The sequence below is a fragment of the Cataglyphis hispanica genome, chromosome 8 (assembly GCF_021464435.1).
Source record: "Cataglyphis hispanica isolate Lineage 1 chromosome 8, ULB_Chis1_1.0, whole genome shotgun sequence".
Taxonomy (NCBI): domain Eukaryota; kingdom Metazoa; phylum Arthropoda; class Insecta; order Hymenoptera; family Formicidae; genus Cataglyphis; species Cataglyphis hispanica.
Genome location: NC_065961.1, coordinates 2439964 through 2455318, shown reverse-complemented (window position 1 = coordinate 2455318; position 15355 = coordinate 2439964). Strand labels below are relative to the sequence as shown.

The 15355-nt window shown below is 34.6% G+C and overlaps 1 protein-coding gene across 2 annotated transcripts in view; it reads right to left on the bottom strand.

The window, feature by feature from the left end:
- LOC126851381 (uncharacterized) overlaps positions 1 to 15355 on the bottom strand; it is a 127836-nt gene that overhangs the window by 23577 nt on the left and 88904 nt on the right. For both annotated transcript variants that reach the window (XM_050595292.1, XM_050595293.1), the window contains 2 exons: positions 12468 to 12737; positions 11538 to 11768 (listed from right to left, as the gene is read on the bottom strand). In XM_050595292.1, coding sequence (XP_050451249.1) covers positions 11538 to 11670 — 133 coding nt within the window. In that variant the 5' untranslated portion in view covers positions 11671 to 11768; positions 12468 to 12737. The remainder of the gene's footprint in view (positions 1 to 11537; positions 11769 to 12467; positions 12738 to 15355) is intronic.

Here is a 15355-nt window from a genome sequence, read left to right as displayed (position 1 = left end):
GTACGGCACGTGTTGGAATCTGCCTCCCTTCCTATTCCAATGCAATTTTAAATAAAAAGATTCTTAAAAAAATAAAATAAATAAAATAAATTCCATCCCGAGGCCAGCAATCGCGACGAGTTTCTCATTTCATATATTGCATAGTGAATATATTAAATTTTCAGTTAGTGTGTAAGGCTTTTTTATAATCTAAATTTAAATATTTAATTTATTAAATATTAATTTAATTAATATTAATATCCGTAGTAATTTTTTATATTGTACATTAAGAATAACTTTTTCAAGATTTGTAAGCACATTTTCGAAACAATCTTCATGAATAAAGTTATTTCCGAAAGACTTTCGCGCACGAAACAATTATTATTTTTCTTCAATTATGCATCGTCAAAAAATGCAGCAATACTACAATAAAATAATATAATTTTCATTATATATGAACTGCAAGAATAATAATATTCGCTTGATACATGTATTTTCATGATAAAAGTTTGTTTAGTCTTTGCAACGAATTTAACTACTGCAATAAATACAATGCAAACTTTTATTACACAACAACCATAACATAAAAACAAATATCTATATTTCGCGTATATAAAAAAAAAAATAAATAAATAAATAAATAAGAGAGAATCGTTGTTCCATTCTATTTTGACATAACATGTAACATTACGTATTGCGAAAAAAGCAATTCTAGTTTTTTAATCTCTTTTTATTTAATATGAATATAATCCCGTACAATGCGGGACAAAGAAAATGATTAAATTTTATCGATGCAAGTCGATTCGTCTAAATAATTCGCTGTTCGCTCAATCACGCGCTTCCCTTTTCTGATTCCCCGTAATACTCGCATTGGTCTCCGGGTTGGTGATCCGTTTCGTCATAAAAACGCTCGAACACCCTAAGTACAACGAAGGCGATTACAGAATGGTCGTGTGCACACGCGCGCTCGCTTTTTTCATGGCACTTAAACGCTTTACGAGCGAACCGTCAAATTTTCGTCCGCCTTGTATGGCGCCGATCCGACCGATCTAAACGAACCCCTTTCTCATCTCCCGCCCCCGCTTTCGCAACTTCATCCCCCGATGGTTATGATTTACATGATAATGTACTTCGAAGCGTTCGAAGAGGGAGGCGATCTCACCCACGTGTGAAAAGAGGCGAAAAGTCGGCCTGTAAATAATATTATTCATCGAATAAATTCCAATGCGAGAGAGAGATTCCAGACGCAAAACATTTGTTTTTTTTTAGATTTGGTGCTATATTATTATTATTGCACGATTTATAGAACATATATTGATGTATAAATTTAATTTTCAACGATAACGTAATTCAGTCATTAACATCATTTTCGAGCAAATATCTTTTTATTTCTAACTAAATTTTCAAATTATGTACGCTATTTCATCTCTATCTTTTACAACAAGTTAATAAAAGAATACGAGAGAGGAAAAGAGTATCTCATTTACAATAAGACAAACTATTCCAATATACACGGTATATTATTCAAAACTGGATTTTAATCACACACAATCATCAAACAATCAAACGCGTTCGGAATTCGGATTTGCTTAACAAAGCTGAAAATTCGCATTTCGCACGAAGCTGAACAATATCGAGCCATTGATCATAGAATTGGCGATACGGAAGTGAAACGAATGGCCACTCAAACCTCAGTCGGCCCCAATATAGTCAAGCAAACATTGATTGGGGAGAAAAAATGTCCGTCGTTGAAAAAGCCAAAGTTCTGGTTAGTCTTTCATTTCTATGTTGACCTTTCTGGCGAGAATATATCGAAGTGTCGCAAATTTTCTCACATATAATGTCGAGAGTCGTGAGTGTAAGAGGGATGGACGCGTGACATTCGACAATAAATGGAGAGGTTGAAAAGCGCTAGTCGTGAACATATCTCTGCGGTAAAGAAAAGAAAAAAAGAAAAAAAAAAGAGAAATCGAGCCGAGATCGGACAAACAGAACGAAATCAAATATATGTCGCGCGCGCCGGCATTTTTTTCTCTACTCTCCCTTTTCAAGGGAAAAATACGTGACATAACGAGATATTGATCCGTTTGTATCAAGTGTTTATTGGTCACTATTGCTCTTATGACGCTTTAATCGGGTTACCGCAACATATTTTTTCGCAAATACCGCGTTTCCTTTATTGCAGAAAAACCAATACAGCCTTCGTAAAAAAAAAGCATATTGTTGCTGAAGAGAATGTTAAAATATTTCGATTTGATGCAAAGATCAAAATCCTTCGCTAGACTTTCATGGCGTGCAACAGAATCTTCAACTTTCAATGCTAAATCCTTAACCCTTGGAGTAAAAAATTTTTATAAAAAAATAAATATTTACATTACATTACATATATACGCTATATATTATATGTTACAGTTTTGACAAGATATCATAAACATCATAATTCACATCTGTATATGTGCCCAGATATTATAAAATAATACTGCTAATAAGAAAGTTATCTCGTCTGTGACAATTTTTATTTTCAAAAGTGCGTAATGCGAATCGTATAATACAAAAAGCCAGGATCAAGCCCTTCATCACGATTCCAGAATTCGTCGAGCACTTTACCTCGTTTAAGCAGAGATATCCCGAATAAGTTCTCTCACTCTCCTGTGAAATATCCATCTCGATGAGGGTCCGCAAACGTGCCCGGATTATGTGAATAAGTAAAGCGGGAGCTTTCGCTTGCGGAAACTTATCGCAGATTTTCTCGCGTCGTAAAACTGAATTCTTCCTTGCGTACGTTCGCAACTAAACCAAATCCGCGGATATAATAATCTTGGCAATGACATTTAAAAACATAAGTACGTGCTTTGACAAACTGTGTATTTTACAGATGCAAATGCACAGCGTGTTATTTTATTACGAAGGAAGCACGTTATCAATATATTATTGTACGAGTAAATATGCATGTGATTTTTATAATTTTTATAAGATCAAAAGTGACATAAAATCGTGAGTATAGGAATTAAACTCTTGAATTAAATTCTGAATTAAAAACTGAATTAAAAAAAATATATATTATTAAAATATTTTATAAAGAGTCTGATATGCACGTTTTTTCCTTGTATAAAAGTTAATCCTTCAAGTGCATGACAAGCATCGATGTTTTCTAAGCGATAATGGATATTTCTGGAATTCTCGAAAAATCTCTGTATCATTCTCGTCTATAAGAGATAGAGAAATTCAAGCCACTTAGAGTGCAAATCGCGAGGTAACCTCGAGCGTCGAAAGGTTGAACGGATGAGTCTTAAATTAGACTCACTGAACGTAGTGTAAAGGTCCTCGCAGGAAAGAAACAAGAGAGAGAGAGAGAGAGAGAGAGAGAGATCGCACAGGGCTGGTCGATTGACAAGTTATGAGAATTCGCGAACAGATTTTTATCAAATGCGCGATTCTTTATCAGCAAACGTTCTGCCAGTCAACTTCAAGGAGCGATCTCCTATGATCGACGGTTTAAAGCGCTTTAACCATCCTCTGATAATTCGAAACGACGACGATTGGTCGTTCCCGAATCACGAATCGTAATTAAATCCAATAATACATATGCAGTATCGATAGGTTTAAGTCGGAGAGATTTTTTTATGTAAAAATATATACTGAATTGAAAAAGTAATATAAATTATATAATATAAAATAGAATGTGTAGAGTAGAGAGAGAACATTTTATGGAAATACAATTCATTCTTTGATGACAAATGTCATTGTGTAAAATATTTCAATTTAAAAATAAAAAAATTTATACATCCTTCATAAAATACTTTCGCAAGTCTCATAATTCATTATTAATGTAAGTTTCGACGTAAAATAAAGAGAATTCGCATTCTCGTTGTTTTATACGTGATTTGTGTGTGTGTGTGTGTATATTCTTATAAAAGGAAATCTATTGCTTGACAATATGAATAAAAAATTTATTTCAAGCTTAATTTAATCCAAAGATTAAAGCAAATATATTTCGTTTTTTTTTTATTTTTTTTTTTATAATAAACATAATAGGTAATTTCCATAAAATTTTTCTGAAATAAATGTAGAAAAAAATTTTGAACACTGTCATAATTAATACGTAGTTGTAATTATCAGGCATATATATTTTTAATAGATAATACTTCAGTGATATTACTGTTCATCATAGAGAATGCACGCTTAAAAAATTCCGATAAAAATTTACTCGCGGAAAATCACATGCGTGTGATTTAAAATTTAAATATATCTGTATATTTTTTCGTTGAGCAAGGCGCGGTTTGATCAACAACCGAATTAAATGTTCGTTTGTGAAAGTTTGTAGTATAATCGAATTCTCCGATAAGACCATCGAAATAAAGTAGCAAATTTCGAATTAAAAGTTTCGTAAATTATCTCTTTCATTTAGATATGTCGAAAACTTCTTAAATGCTTTATAAAATTCCTATTTGTTGTCGATAAAATAAAATTAGCTACAAAAATTTCAAAAAATCTGCATTAATGAGCTTCTATCGTTGCTTTAATTATGCTTTAATTAATGAATTCTTTCTTATAAAAAATAATCAAAACCATTTCTTCCATCGCGTTCAAATTTACTTGACGACAGCTCGAGATCGCACGAATCTCGTTACAAAACAAATATCTCGTCCAAAACTATTTAATCTTACAACGAGTTTACACACAACGAAATGCTGTTAGATTCGCACAACACGCAGTGAAATAAAGCATATAAGAACAGCCCGAAGGAAGGGTGAAACGACGTGGAGAGAAGCTATCTTCTAACCGTCCATTGGCAGTAATAGGATAATGAATCGTGAATCATAAACGTACGGCGGACGATTATATTTTTATTGTGAGCCACGCTCAATTTATTCATTATTTTGTTGAGGCCAATATCATTGGGGCGAGGTGTAGAATGCGCTATCGCCGTCAGAAAGCGTTCGTTCGAGATGTTAGTGACATTATATGAATATATCGTTGCGTTCAATAAAATCAGAAGTCCGCAATAAAATTATTTATCCCATTCTTTTTTTAGAAATCTGTCGCATTCTCTAGGAAAATTCTTTTATCACAATCTTAAGATTGAAAATGCAATTATTTATTTCACAAGATATTCGTGAAAGCCGGAAAAAAGATTTTTTGTGTATATATAGTGGAATATATGAAATATTTTCATAAAAAGTGGAATTTTTTAAGGCAAAAGTTTATATCACAAAACATGTATCAAAAAAGTAGAATATCTTAAAAGGTAATCCGTTGTTGAATTATATAGTACGTAAAATACAAAAATTATATCTACATTTTTTCGAATAATAACATTTTGTACTCTTTATTCGTATTTAGATGTAGATGATATCAAAACGATTTTAATTACCTATAGAATATATTTATATTAAAAGTATCAATAAGAGATTTATATAAGCGCCAAAATATAAACGCGTTTTGTTTGCTGCAATAAAATTCCAATCTTTACTAAAATAATAGCAAGCAAATGTGACGCGAAAGTGAGAGAGAGAAAGAGAGAGAGAGAGTTAAACAAATAAATGTGACGCAATATTGTTTCCGCATGTCCGCGCACGACCTCTTCATTCGCGAGAGATAAAGGTAAAACGTAACTTTCAACTACAAGAAATTGAATTTCAAACGTGCCCGATTGCGGGAACGATTCCTGCAAATGAGTGTCGTGCCGCGCGGCGAATCTGCGTTCCATCCCGTGCATTCCGGAAGCGAATCCCGGAAGCGGTTCCGCCACCGATAATTCCGCGGCACTCGATTTCCGGGACTTCGTCCGAACTTCATTCCGACGACGAGACTCGACAGGCGGAAAATTCTCGCGAATAAAACGCGACAATGTCTATGTATTTTCGATGATAAAACTGATAAATTTACATAATGAAAAAAATTAAGTCTTAGTTCAAAATAAAGAGTAATTTTTCCAAAAACTTAATTGTACGTCCGATTGTATTATATTTGTATCATATTTGAATAAAAACTTATTCGTATATAATAAATAATTACTAGTGTCCGCGAATAAAATTTAGTTAATTAATCACATTAGCGTTTCAGTCAACAATTTCATTTAACAGAATATATACACATTTGAGATTATTTTGTATACTTTCACCGATGTATATAAAAATCATTAAAACATGGATATAATTTTCTGTGAAAATGTATTCTGTAATCTTAATGTATGAATATAAATTATTGATTATAAATTAACGAAAAATAAAAAATAAATACCAGCTTCTGTTTAATTCTATTTTCCGAGCATTTCACTGTAGCTCAAATACGGCGATTTTTCATTCCGTCTATAATTTTTCATTCCACCTTTTGTCACAATTAAGCTACGTAATTTTATTTATGTACCATGGCGAGTCCGGTCTGTGATAATATGTCGAGATAAATACGTCGACGGAAGAACATTTCTTCTATTCGCACAGAAACTGAGCCCGTTTTCGTCGAGAAGAAGAACATCGAAAGAAAAGAATCTTTGAAGAGCAACGTCATGATAAAAGCAATTGAATTTGAAACCGATTCAAAGAGAATTATCGTCAAAATGGAATAAACTGTGTAATATAATGTAGCCGTTATATTCGTAAGACTTTGCCGTAAACCTTCCTTCTAAAACAGCATCTACTGCTAAAACAATCGAGATAGACTGTATATTCGATAAAAATCTTGTATTATTTATATTCATGAATTCAACATCGTTATTCGCGGAACGGAGATGCGAAGCAAATATAAATGCAAAAAATATTCACATTTTGCATATTCTTCGGATGTTTTTCTCCGCGAATATGCGAATAAATTTTCTTATTTCCACTTTCTATCTTTATAATTTAATTGATTCTTTTAATTATGTACAAAATCTGATTGAAAATAATCTTTAAAGCATTATTATATCCATGCGTTATTTTTTTTTTGTTTTGTTTCTGCAATATATATTGTTTAGAAATATAAAAAAAATTATCTCATAACATTGAATATCAATTGCGCAACTTGTCCGATAATAGAACGTGTAAGGAATGTTCGAGACACGTCTTGATTGGATAGCAGGTGGGGTCGCAGGCACGTTAGAGCCTCGCCACGGCCCACCAATCGATATTTATGCTTGTAGAGGCCGTGCATTGCATTACGTAGATGCGTAAATGCGTCTCGTTACGTTTTGCCGAGAGCTTCGTAAAAAAAGGACATAAACGAAAACTGAAAAATAGCTTGTCAGCAAAATCCAATACTACAATCTCTCTCTCCGACATCAAAACATGATTGCAATATTTTTTAAATGAAAAATTGAAAGTTGCGCTGCCCTGCTACGTTAAAAAAAATTCCAGAGTCGCGTAAATTATGTTGTTCATGTTGCAAGCGAAATAAGAGTAGATTAAGTTATCTATGAGAATAATGAGAACTATAGTCCCGGGTGCAATTTCGAGATTGTTCGCGTGTCACTCGCAGAGCACTGTCGACTTTCACATCGTAGCAACAATCCCGCTGTAAGAAGAGAGTATAATGACGACATCCGATATTAATTTCTTGTCACGGATAATGAGATGAGATGATGGACAAAAGCTCGACAAATGCCGGTAAGTTTTACAATAGTCGGCAAAAACATCAAAAGAAATGACATAAGGCAGATTGATTATTATAACGAGAAAAAAAATGGGTACGCGTCGCAAAGTTCTATATAAAGGCTAATAAAAAGCTGACAATTTACAATAAAAACGCCATTTCTCCAGTGCAATATGCAGTGTATAATTGCTAGAAGCACTGCAGAAGAAAAAAGTATACGCAAGCACGAAAGAAGACATCGTTGGTTCTTTCGTAAAAAAGTAGTAACGGTAAAATAGAAAAAGTATATGTACATTACTTTCATTAAGCTCTCGCGACGAAACATAAAGCACCTTTTATGTAGATGCCCCCTTTTATAGTGTATCAACCAACTTTTGCTTTATCATTTACACAATTAACAAGATTAATAGTTTTTATATCTTTTTTATAAAAAGAGAAGAATGAAAGATAAAAAATGTAGACTAGTATAAGATAAAAAAAAAATGATCTCTTTGTCAAGTTTTAATTTAATCAAATTGATTAATTAAAGCGTACGCGATACGATCGTTTGGGATGGAAAAATAAAAAGAGAATTTCTCTTATAAATAACGAAAAATCAGAAAACTTCTCTAATTATTTAAGCATCTCCAATTCGCGATGTTCGCGGTTTATTTTTTCTCCTTTTACATTCTTTCTTTTTCAGAAAAAGAATACAGATATGTTCGCGAGGACAGCGCTATTCAGTTTATAATCGATATAACGGACAAAAACGCGATCGTTCATGTATCGAGCAACGGACATTCCATCTGAAACATTCACGCGAGCGAGACGTTTAGAGCTGCACCTATATGATTTTCCAGTTCGGTCAGTTCCGCTTTAATAGCTCGTCGGGAAATTGCACGACTTCGACGAAAAAGAACAAACTCGACGCGTTTTCGCCTGAAGGAAAATAAAAAGCACAACCAAAAGAAAAATTTTCTTCATTTTCATTACAGATATCTCTACCTTTGCACGCTTCGTTCTTTTCTCGAGAAGCTCTACCTGCCTAGTCCGATGAATAATTATGGGAAACCTCATTTTTTCTCCCCCTCTCTCATCCCCCGGAAAAAACGCGCACATTTTCGCGCAACGTTTCGCGAAACATCGAGAAATTCTGGTTCCCCGTGAAAAGTCGAGAGAAAAAAAGTCGTTTCGATTCTGCCCCTCGCGGCCTTTAAATATTGATTGGCACATCATCCTCTCGGCATATTTTTCGCGGAGTCGGCCTCGTTAAAAAGCTTTTTACTTAAGTGAAAGCGATAAGGGAACGAGGACGACCAACAGACCATAGTGGAAGTATGTGGGAGCCATAATAAACGCTCGTAATACCGATGGCACGTAATAGTCTGGGGAGAAACACGATGCTATTGAAGGTAATTAAAGCGACGTGATGCTCTTAAGATCGAAGGCAAGCAAGGTAAAGAGATGGCTCAAGATTCCCGATTTCAGCTAATAATATTAAGAAAGAATACATACTTTAAACTGATACAATCGTTTTTTTTTTCTCAGAATGTGACTTTTAATATTTGCGTAATCTAGGAAATATTATATTTATTTAATAATTATTTAACAAATTTAATATTTCCAACAATAATTTAAGTTTCCCTGACCTCACCACACAGTAGAAATAATCCGTAAGTGTCATGGGAAAAAGATTATAATCTCCTTAAAATTATTAATCGTCACTGAAACATGTTTCTTTTTGACTTTTAATATTTTCGTAATCTAGAGATTTGTCATTTCTGGCAAACGACCACCAGAAATTTCCATAAGCATCGCATATTTTTCACCTTTAAGTTACTAAAATAAAATATTGAACGCGGAAAATAGCGGTTTAACTCGACGCGCAATCTTGTCGAGAGTCAAACAGGGAAGTTGAACAGATCGGGGAGCACAGCTTTAGGACGACATGACAGATCGGAGATCATGCTACACAATAAGGCCCCGTTTGACGAGACTTGTCCGCGTTGTAGCATGACTTTGTACCCATCGTGTACAACCACTGTAACATCAATGCTGACAAAGCCATTTTCCCTTAACTCACGTACACAAGATCGTACACAAGATCCTATACAAGATTGGTAAATGTATTAGAATTTTAATTACATAACGCGACCTAGTATACAAATAATATATCGTTGAACTCGCATAATACCACATCCCATCGATCGTAATCACACATTTTGCCACGTTAATTACCGTATAATATTAGCATTAGACACGCGCGGACAATTAGCGACCGACATTTCGAAAATTGAAATATTCCATCCCTGACGAATAATTTTCAATGAAAACACGACCCATGAATACATTTATAATCTATTTGTATCAATTATCAAGTTTTTTTTTTTTGAACAAATTGATTTAAAATAGGTTTCATTAATTAAATTAGTATCGTTAAACAAGTTAGTTGATTGAACTACTTAATATTTGCTGCGAAAATATTTCGAACATTATTACAACAAAATTGCATCAAAGAAAATTATTAAAAATATTTAATTAAAAATGCATCGTTAAAAGACTGTTGAAACTTTTAATACATATGTGTCTAAATAAAATAAAATAAAAAATACAAATTATAAAAAAAATTAACGAAACAATGTTTCAAGTTACGCGAACGCTAAATGAGAGAAATCCATTATACCGTTAAACGTACATGAAATTTTGATGCGCATAGCAGCAACGATACAAAAGATATAATAAAACTACAATTATGAAAAATATACCGCGCACACATATATATGTCGCACTAGTAGCGCCTAAAGTAGAATAAAATACGGTACGCTGAAAAGCGCGATAAAAAAGAAGAAAATGAGCGATGAAAAATTACGAGCGGAATTAACGAACAAAGAGAAAAGGGAAAATATGAATGGAAAAGAAAGGAAAATCGGACGAAATATGGAGAAATAAATGCGAAATAGTCACGAAAAGCTTTTCAATAGCAAAGTTTTCAATCCGGCTGCTTCTGCACGCATCGTCAATTCCCTCGCGAGATAATTGTACCAACCGTCAAAGGGTTGAAGGAGTCGGTTGAACGAGTGCGAGTTCACGCACAATTGCGTATTAGTGCTATTTTCACCGCTAGACCGAGAGAAGCGGGGATCTAAAAGGACGCCCATCGGCCAGCCACTCGAGCGAGCCGATGATAGGAACGGCGAGGTCCGGTCGATAGGTCACGGCAACGAAGGTGAAGTGTGTGCAAACATAATTTCGGTAGTGCTTCGAAAGGGAGGCTCTCTCATATCGAGGGCGAAGGCAGTAAAGTGAATATCTCGACCACGGGATTGGCTGGCCGATCGTGTCGCGATCGATAAGGATCGATAAGTGATTAAATCGTCGAATATTCGCTTGCCTCGATCTTTTCATCCGCGAAGTAATATATACTCGGCGTAAAGCTCGAAAGTTTCAGAAAAGAAGGGTAGAGAAAGGTAATACACGAGGCTCGAGCCTTCAGATAAAATATCTTCCCCCGTCAAGAGAGATTAATGAACGGCTGACTTCACGAAAATACCTTTTGCAAGTCGGATCAACTGATAAATTAAATACTTTTGTATCGGTATAGAATCTTATTGTATAATCGCAATTAAATCCACCGATTTTTAATATTAAAGTAGATTTATAATGTAGATAATAAGGACAATATATATTTTCATGTAAGTTTCAATTAGAAATGGATAAAAACAGAGCAAATTTTTTAATTAGTTATTAACATCCGATAATTCCTATAATATAAACTGTAATATAATCCTCAATAAACTTGAAATTTAAAACTTTATAAGTTTACGAAAACCCCTAAGAGAGATGATAATTCTTATCGTAATATATTTTATATATATAATTATGTATATAAATAAATATTTCTTGAGGATGTTAAATAAACAAAACAAAATGTGTCAAATACGACGGAAAAGTTAACGAAAACTCATCGCCTAACTCATCGGCAAATGTAACAAAAGTTCCCCTCCACTCACCCTTGAGTTCCATGTCCGTGACCTGGTTCGTCTTGTAAGTGGCCGTCTCCCTGCGGTCGCCGACGATGAAGTAGATATGGGTGAGCTTCTCGTTGTCGTTGCTGCCGGTTCCGTTCCTCGCTTCGTGGTCCATGGCCACGCGGATAATTTCGGCCTTGAACCGCCTGCTCCTCGTCGCTCGGCCTCGCTGTTGCAGCTTCCGAGACTACCCAGCCTTGCTATTACGCGGGGCTGTGAAATCACAAAAGTAAAAAACATATATATATATATATATATATATATATATATATATATATATATAATATATCCAGGAACCTTTCCACTCACGTTAACAATATTCTTTTGTCTTTGTAGACGAGAGTGCGTTCTTCAGCTCTCATCGTACAACATTTTGCAATATTATATACTCTTTAAATACAAAAACCTCGCCTCTTCGCACCCAGGCACTTTCCGCACTGATTATACGTTTTCCATTACTTTCTCCTCATTACGTAAAAGTTGACAGAGTAAATGGATCAATGAGATATGTTATATCGATGGTATTTTTGGATTGCTCAGTTTAAATTTTGAAAAAAGTTATTTCGTGCAAATGTATTTTATTTATATATTTTAGTAAAATACATTTTTTTTGTTTTATTTTATTTTACAATCTTAAAGCGAAAAGATAAGTTAATAAATTTATCTACTTTTTGTTGAATTTAAAAATTTTCTCATGAAATTGATTATTTCTTTCATTTTTATTTAATATTCTTAAAAATTAATATTGATTTGCTTGCAATATTATAATTAGTTGACAGATTAAATAATTTAGAGTGATAATTTTATAATTATCATTACACACGCAGATAAAAAATCATCGCACTTTTTGGAAAAAAAAAAAAAGAATGATTGCCCAAAAAAGTTATGTTAGTTGATAAAAAAATAACTCACCTTTGGTCGGGTGTGGAGGGATAACAGCACCCTCGGCGAGCTCATCGTCGCATCGCCGGCCCGGCGGCGCCAACGACCGGGCCACCCCCGATTATCGCACCTGTCAAGCTCGTATCTGCTGCCACGCACGACACCTGCCACTCGTTTCGGGTCTGGAGAACGACGTACCGGGAACGCGTCGCGAGCGACGACCGACGACGATGTGGCGGAAGCGATGTGGCCGATCGCTTGTCCACTACCAGCCGGCACCCCGTTTCTTCATGGTCCATTCTGCAACAGCAGAGTCGAATGTCATCGCGATGTATCGATAATTTGAAAACCATTATGTACGAGAGACGATCTCATTCAATTTTCAATTCTGGGAATGAGAAATGAACCGCTTTCCATGGATGAGATCGCGCCAGATGTTTCGAAACGCAAATGATATGGTAATTAAGATTGAGAGACAAAACTAGTTCTCTCAATCGGATCTATTGGTCTGTCGTAGTTTTGTCGACGAAAGAAAAGAGTAAAAACGGACATGTTGACGAAATTGCAAATAAATGTGCACGTTACCAAAGCGAGATGCGCTGCACAACTGCATTCAGATATTTATCGCCTTTGACTTGGAGCGAAAGTGTTCTGATTACAGGGTATGTCGCGGACTTTCCCCGACAATGGTATGCAAAATACGGCTTGTATCGCCGTCGTGCCGGTATCCTGCGAAATTTGCGTAGTTACGCACGGAGCGAAATGCATTTGTCGTGGGAAACAACGGCGGAATTTGGGTTAAAACATCGCGAGTATGTTCGGATCTTTTAATTTTAATAAAACTGAACATTAAACAATTACAAAATAAGAAATTTTTTTTAAAAATTTTTGGCGAAAACTGAAATACTTTAAATATATTTTCCTTAATAAATATTATTCAAAAATAAAATAATATTGAAAAAACTATCAAAATATTATAAACCACAATACAGTATTACAATATTTATCATAAAGCAAATTATTAATTTACATATTTTTTTATTTGTCGATTCATGTATTCTCTCGGGGAAGAAAAGAAACTTTTCTTGAAAATAATTTGTTTCGCGAGACACTTTCCGGGTTAAGCGAGGCGATTCTCCAGAGTTTTTCTTGCAAGAAATTTAATTAGATCCCAAATACAATTACAGATAACTGTTATGTAACGTTACAAATATTCTAAAAACTTTAAACATTTAACGACGACACGTTTTCAGAATTAAGCAAAGCGATTTATGTCGGTGAGGTAAAAAATATGGAAGAACCCGGAGGGGAAGATTTACGCGATCATCTCTTTCGAAATGATGCGATATCGAGGACGAACGCGATGACCGCGCGAATGCTGCGTGACGCGAAAACGGAGGGGAAGAGAAGCGGTTTTCGGGGAGGAATCATCCCCCTAGTTTTCTCCCGTCGCGCCTACCACGCCCAGGTGCACGTGGGTGTGAGAAATTTACGATTTCTTTGCTCAAGGTCGTCGGTGGAAATTAGAAGCCGCAGTATAGCCGCTGCCACCCCCGTACTTACCACCCCCTCCGAACAACGTCAGGTGATGTCGCCTCGAAAGCGAAGACGTACGAGCGGCTCCGTGAATTTATGATGTCCTCGTGAATTTGCCGCGAACGTCGTTCTTTATTACGTCCTTCGCTTTTCTCCCCTCCCCCCCCCCATTTCCTAATATCTCACCATGAGATATTAAAACCAGCACGGCTGATAATGTCAGAAACAGGATATCGACTATTCCATTAAATGCTATAACGCGGACCATCTCATCATCAAGATTTGTATCGAATCTGCGGGAGAATATGTTTCGATATAATTCGTAATCAACATTATTTTGATAAGGAGATCTAATATCAATTTTAATCCTGGATAAAATGTTACATATAACACGCGACGACTTTAAAAGAGAACATGAAGTTTAGATAGATAGATAAGATTATGATTACAAAACAAGCCTGAATTCACTTATGCTTTTCATTGCATATATAAATATATACGACAAAAAAAAAAAAATTTACAACGCACAAAATAACGAATAAAATTTTATTCCACACCTAACGTGTCCGATGTAAAACACTCTAATGAAATATTAAATTTGAAGATTATTTATTATAAATTCAATCGTTTGTGATCCAAATTCATCAATGCATTCATTTAGCGATGTTATTTAAAGATCTAATTAGATCATGTAATAGCAGCAAACGTTCACAATACGATCCTCAAGAAAAAAAAATACGAATAATTTTGAAATACTATGAAACTATGTCTTGATATTTTAACGACGAATTATCGGTTGAATAAATTTACAATCGAGATTTTCAACTTCAAGTGTTCCGAGAATACACTCGACATAAAAAGACGGGGGATGATAGAAGAAAAGTAATCATTCCTCTGCAAAGTGGCTAACTATGACGCGTAATATCCGCGCGGTTTTAGACTTTGGCTTTCAGCAAATTTCTACTTTCTGAGTCGAGCCGAGTCGGTGAAGAAGATCATGGCGTCTAATTGGATCGGAGTGCTTTCTCCCTTAGAGAGAAAAAAAGTGTGCTTAATAGCGGTAATAATGACGTGTTACTAATTTCCCCTCCCTGCTTGTTTTCCGCCGTTGCAGCAACAACCATTTGTGTGTAATAATATACTCACTAGGATCATTATAACCAGAAAATATCGTGTTCTAAATAAATTAATACCGTAAACAAACAAGAATAACGAGAACGTTTTTAACTGAGAAAAATAACAATATAAAGATTATCAGTAATTTGGAACAAAATATAAAAATGAGTACATAAGCTATTTTTTTACAGTGAATTACAAATAATTAATTTATAATAAAATAATTTATTTGTGTGTTAATTAAATATATCTCAAATAAATTAATT